This window comes from Chanos chanos, chromosome 6 (assembly GCF_902362185.1).
Source record: "Chanos chanos chromosome 6, fChaCha1.1, whole genome shotgun sequence".
NCBI classification, from domain to species: domain Eukaryota; kingdom Metazoa; phylum Chordata; class Actinopteri; order Gonorynchiformes; family Chanidae; genus Chanos; species Chanos chanos.
In genome coordinates this window covers 16,150,924-16,157,190 of record NC_044500.1, presented here as the reverse complement: position 1 = coordinate 16,157,190, position 6,267 = coordinate 16,150,924, and the positions used below count along the sequence as shown (strand labels likewise).

The following is a 6,267-nucleotide window of genomic DNA, read 5'->3' as shown; positions in this document are numbered from 1 at the left end:
CCCAGGAGTCTTTTTTTTTCTTTTCTTTTTGTAAACGACGTGCTAAACTTTCAAGAGTCTGAACAAGCTTTTGTTCCGGTTCCCTCTTTTTTATACCTAAGGCTATGGCCTGCAAAGTGAGCATATGGGGTACCAAGGGAATCTATGTTTATGGCAAATCCAATTAAGGTGTGACTGATCTCTACAAATAGGGGCTTTAACATCTGAAATGCATTGTGGTTTGGTGGATTGATCTTGCAAACATTTGGGTGTCTTGGGACATGGTTTGGAATAATGTCTTTGTTTCTTTAGGAAATCCAGGTCATCTTATCCATTATAAGCGAGTCCTAGGGAACATTGTGGTCCAATATTAAAAGTGATTCTTAAATCTCAAAACACAATGCAGCTTTCTGCACCACACTGACATACATTTCATTTGCTATATCCCCAGGACCTAAAAATTGTTTGTCCAATCATGTTTGGCAGAAACTGGCTCTTTCTGATGTTTATCCATCAGAGCAGTTGAAAGCCAGGATTAACCACTGCTCTGTAGCTGTATCTCAGACATAGCAGGGGACAAATGAAAAATTATTTCATCCAGTAACGCTAGATGTATTGATGTTAACAATATTTTTTTTATTTGGAGTAATTTATATATTTTGACCAATGAGCGGGTGGAGTGGGGTGGTGAAAGGGGAGATTGCTAAAGGATGCTCGGTGCTTTGGATGTTTTCTTTTCATCTCATTTGTCCTTGCAATGTAAATATTGAAAGTAATCCTTTGTCTTACCCACAGTAAAACACGAGAAAGAACAGCAATGACACATTTATTTGCTTTAAATTTATTTACTGATGCTTGATTCATTTGACTCACCAAAAAATTTTTTGTGTGATTACATTTTGCAACATCACACTGTTTGCTGCAAAGTATACTTTTAACTGCAGTATCCATCTGAGTATGTTTTTTGACATTTTAATTCTTCAAGAAAGAAAATCACAAACGATGATTGTTCACCGCAAATTCAGTGAGGAAACAAACCATCTCACACTGTCATAAATTTTGATTTTAAATAGTAGAGTGCAGAGTGAATTATATAATAAAATAAATTACAAGGTTGAAATGTTATAAGAAATTTAACAAATTGCTAGCATTATTCTTGAAACATTTTACTTAAAATTGAAACTCATGCAGGTAGAATCTTGCAAACAATCTTAAATCATGACGCTACATGCTTTTCAAAGTTTCTGACATGCATTCAGTACTAGAGCAACTCATATCAATCAGAATAGGTAGTACCATACTTTGTAAATCAATTCATGTTGTAATAGAGTATATTAATTTACAATAATTTTGCAAAAGCATATTGCTTCAGCAAATAATTTCTTCAGCGTTTTCCAGATGAATCCTCTAAAATGAGCAGATTTAAAAAATAGAATAGTATAGCACAAAGCAAGCAGTTATTACCTCGCTGTAATACTTTAAAAGAAACATGAACTGATGCATACATATTTCCTGATTAATACAGCAAGAATACTTCATATTTTAAGTACAAGGCTATGTGTGTAGAACCCAAACCACAGCAGCAAAGAGTCACAGTGCTCACGGAAATATTCATCAAATCTGGTCGTTACAGTGCTCCAGGAAAACAATATCATCTGTTTACGGACATGTCCTCACTGTCCATGAAACGTTTAAAAACTAGAGAGTCCTTCCACAGATTTATGTTAAGCTATATTATTGGTAATGCTGGTGAGAGGATATTTAGGCACTGGTGTCTTCTTTTAAACGCTGACTGCGAGCTTTATAAACTTCAATAAGAAGGTCTTTCACATACTGGATCTCTCGTTCAACAGACTCTGCCTTATCTCTTAACTCTCGGTTCCGCCCCTCCAATCCATGCAGCTCCTCCTCCAAGGAGTCCAGCTCCGCCCTCTTACGCTGCCGATATCTGCAATTATTATCATAACATGGGTGGTGTGAATCAGCGCCATTTTGATCTGGGGTTTTTTTTTCTGCTTTTTTGTGATTACACACATAGCATAATACTATGGTAAACCTACCAGCAACAATACTATTAGAAACCTGGGTAGAGAGCTGATCAGTTTATTAATTTCAAATCAGTTCATCCCAATCAAAAGAAATGTGCTGTATCTGTGGCTCTCACAGTCACTGAAGGGTAATCTGTTTAATTGACATTACTTGTACATGGTACTCCAATGGCTCGAAAACACTAATCGGAAAACAGATAGGAGTAACCTTATCAAACTTCAAGCTAGTATACCTCTGATGATGTCTGCAGTGCAAATTCCACTGCTAAATCAACGCAATAAGGGAATTCTGACATTACCTGTAAGCAGCCGTCTTGTTCTGATCTCTTTTCTTCTGTTTGCGTTCTCCATTGTTCACCTCCAAGGAGCCAGCTGTAAAGTCAGTCTTGAGAGCACAGGTGTTATCTCTTGGCCTTTGCATTGGTTTTTGAGTTGGAGACTCCAAAGAACAGCCTACAGTGTCTTCACCAGACTGACACACAAAGCTTTGGTCTCCAAGGCACTCATGGTGGGAGAAGTCACTGCTCTGGGACTCAACAGCTGCTGCTCTGAAAGAATTATCTACTTCCTCCATAAAGTTATAACATTCTAAATTAGATATTTGGTGAAAGTAACATTCGGCTACTTCTGGCTGTCTGAAAACTGAATCTCTACCATCTTTAGTGCACTGCAACACAGGCATTCCAAGACTTTCATGGCAACCGATCATCTTCATTCCATGCATCTGGCCCTCTTTCTTGAGGTGGGTATCAAGTGACCCACCACTATCATAACTTTGAGTCATCTCTGTTCTATAAAGAACATCTTCTGCAAAACTGTAAGTTTCTTCTTCCTTCAACAACATGCTACATTCTCGAACCTTCTTTGTACAAGCAGAGTCCTTTCCAAGTGCTCTACTAAAAGAGCATTGTCCAACATCAGCAAAACCTGAGTAAGTCTCTTTGGAGTTCCATATGTCCTTCTCAAAGACCTCTCCATCCTTAAATCCATTTGTTACTATCCTTCTGCTATTGCAATGAGAGCGAACGTAACTGTAGGGGGCGGGTCTTGACATCTTGGGTCGGCTTATAATGCCACCGCAGAAGCTACGCAGTTCGAGTTCCCCTGTTGCCAGGGTAACAAGCATAGGGTTCGTTTCAGATTGGTTTGAATTGTATGAAGTGTACGGCAACTGACAGTATGACTGGGTGGCCATGGCTTGCATTCTTTTATCACATTTTTGAAATTTCTCCACTTTTGTTGGCGTCGATTCGGATAGGAAATAGTCCTCAAGCTGAGCCAGTTCTTCCTGCAGAAGAGAGGTCATGACCTCCAATTCTGAAGGCACCTGTACGTCATGTTCCAGTGGTGAAGGTGGTATGGATGAGTTTGGAGAAGATTCCGTTGAAGTGGGGTGCAGGAAGGTATCAAAATTTTCTGTCATCCAATCTGATAAAGATTGTATTTAGAGGAAAAAGATCATCTATTAAATAAAATAAATTAAAATAAAATGTTCAGTCTGCAGAAAAACATCCTATGTTTTCATCATGAACCTAACATTAAATATATAATTTGATTATTCCCAGTAATATTCATTGTCTATGTAAGCAATAATAAAAACTAATAATGATAACATAAGACAAGCATCAACAAAATATTTTAGTAGCTTAACTTACTGTACGCCATTAACGCTTCTGCTGCAGTGCGGATCCTACCTGGATTCGGGTAAAATAAAAAAAGTGATTCATTGCTTACCAATTAAGTGCTAAGTCTGAGATAACTCCTCCCCTCCCAGTCTCTACGATTGGCTGTCGTTAGCCAGTTGGAAAGATCGAACACTGAGGTCGGTTGTGTAAATGAGAGGAATTTTCTTGTGAAGGATCGATGCCGCCGCTTTTTCCTCTCTTTTGGCTCAAATGATGAATTGTACACAAAGAGCGAGAGTTCAAAAGAAACATCACACAAGACATAGATGATGCAGAATGAAACCTGTGGAAGGTGAAAAGGGACAAATGCACTGTTAATTTAATTTCAAATTCACCACAACATACACACACTCTAAGCCATCTTTTTATTCCAATCCCATTAATTCCATCATTAATTGCAGACAATTCTGTATATATTCATGTATCAAACTGCTTTAACAGATTCACCAAAAGCAGGTAACAACAACTATAAGTGGATACACAAAAACTAATATGTATATATATATATATATGTATGTATTTGTGTATGTGTGTGTGTGTGTGTGTATATATATACACACACACACACTAATGAAGACACATAGCTAAGAATAAAGACAGGAAATGTGTTCTGTGTTGTGTTAACTTTCAGCACAGCCTCTGCATTAAAACTGCATGAACATGAAATTCTCAAAACTAACCATGGCTGTGAATTTAAATACCACGCTCCAGTCTGCTCTACTAAAACATTGTCATAGTTACTTTTGGCCATCATCTACATGTATAACTGCAAGTGTGATAAAGTTTCAGCTAAACTATATACTGCATCCCATGTGGCAAAACGTTAGCCAACAACATTTATTTCGCACTTTTTGAAACAGAGCAGAGAGACGGACAAACAAACATACACACGGAGGGAGAGAGAGAGAGAGAGAGAGAGAGAGAGAGAGAGAGAGAGAGAGAGAGAGAGAGAGAGAGAGAGATGAGCTGATATGTTGTAATATCTAGAATACTGTACCGATAATTTCAGACAATAAACACAAGTCACACTTTAGAATGGCTAATTTGTGTAATCTAACTCACACCCACTCTAAATTCGGTGCACACTGTTATTAATAACATCAAATTAAACTTACTCCATGTTGATGAACTAGTTGTTCGTCTGGAGCCGTTGCAATCGCAATAACCAGGACAGGAGATAGAAAACGATTTTTAATCAGTACACCATTATTTCTTTTGTTCGTCTCTGATCAAGTTGTAGTGAGTGTCCTCAATATTTCTATGGATCGATTTGAAAAGTTGTGGAGCAACGCCCCTTACCACAGGAAAACCGTATTACAAAATTATGTATTACTCCGCAACTTCTCCCTGTGAAAAGTTGTCAGTACGCTGCCAGGGTGTTGTCAAGTTTGTTATGGGAAGTATTCTATGGTACAAACTACACGAAAGCAAGGAGCTGGGTTTATTTCAATTGACAAAGAAATAATCATAAAAATTGTATTTTCTCATTTTCACTTAGCGTACACATAAAAAAAACTTTAACGTGGAAGCCATTCCTCGGTAATACTCGTCCTTGTAAACTTTCTTATTTCAAAAAAACAGATAGCACTTTTATTAACTCTAGATCGTTCGAAGGACTAGTTAACTTCAAATGACGGGGAAGGACACTGAATTTCACCTCGGAGATATAACCCTTGTTGCAACCCTGTTGCATCAGAACTGCAGGAAAGTTGCCAACGTTGAAACTTTGATGCTACAACTGGTTGTCATTGCCAACTGACAACGATACTTATGTCTTACAACGTATTATCTTTTTAGTACTCCTTCTATACCGTCTAAGTACCTCAATTTTGAGGCAAAAATACCCACAAAAACCCCCAAACAAAACACATTTGAGAGTTCAGCAACAACTTTCCTCCGTAAAGGTCCAGTGAGCCATGCTCAAAACAGAAAAAATACTCGTGAAGAAGGCGACCAATGATAAACCTCAAAATAAATAATATTTAAAGTAGTTTGTATACTGTAGTCCCATGCATTTACCCCACCTCACTCCCACAGAATTTCAACAGAATTTTACTATACTATTTGACTAAATAGATGGGTAATTTACATAATGAGGAAAACAAGATACCATTTAGCATACGAAGGCTTCTTTAGAATAACCATTGTCAGACACGGACTCATACTGATGAATGGACAATATATCATTGCCTTAGTGCTTCATTACTGCAACAGCAGGTTCACTTCAGACCTGAAGCTGCTATGTATTTTCTTGAGTGAAACCAAAAGCTGAGGGAGGCAGCTGTCTTGCTGTTGCTATAGTGATAGTGAACACTACCCCAATAACCCTCCCTCCCCACCCAACCCCACACTCCCCCCTTTCTGTTATACATATTCTCTTTGCTGTTGCCATTGGCTTTAAAATCCCAGTGTTTACTGTAGTATATATAAGTTGTTCTCGTATCAAGTTAATTTGAAGCATATAGAAAATTTAATAAGAATCATGTAATTCACTGGATGGCAGCTGAATATTTCCGGATAAACGCGGAGTCTCGGACATACTCATTGCTACTGAC

At 37.9% G+C, this 6,267-nt stretch overlaps 1 protein-coding gene across 1 annotated transcript; it reads right to left on the bottom strand.

Annotated features, from left to right (window-relative positions):
* Nucleotides 1-819: 819 nt before the first annotated feature.
* On the bottom strand, nt 820-4,960 carry atf5b (activating transcription factor 5b). The gene is made up of 4 exons (XM_030776144.1): nt 4,828-4,960; nt 3,762-3,995; nt 2,327-3,455; nt 820-1,927 (listed from the first exon to the last, which is right to left on the bottom strand). The coding sequence occupies exons 3-4, from the start codon at nt 3,448-3,450 to the stop codon at nt 1,741-1,743; spliced, it is 1,311 nt and encodes a 436-aa protein (XP_030632004.1). The 5' UTR covers nt 3,451-3,455; nt 3,762-3,995; nt 4,828-4,960; the 3' UTR covers nt 820-1,740.
* Nucleotides 4,961-6,267: the final 1,307 nt, after the last annotated feature.

Excerpts from the sequence above, each read along its gene's own strand:
- atf5b (XM_030776144.1), bottom strand. The coding sequence starts at position 3,450 with ATGACAGAAAATTTTGATACCTTCCTGCACCCCACTTCAACGGAATCT. Across the intron at positions 1,928-2,326 it reads AACAAGACGGCTGCTTACAG|ATATCGGCAGCGTAAGAGGG; the intron begins GTAATGTCAGAA and ends TAATAATTGCAG.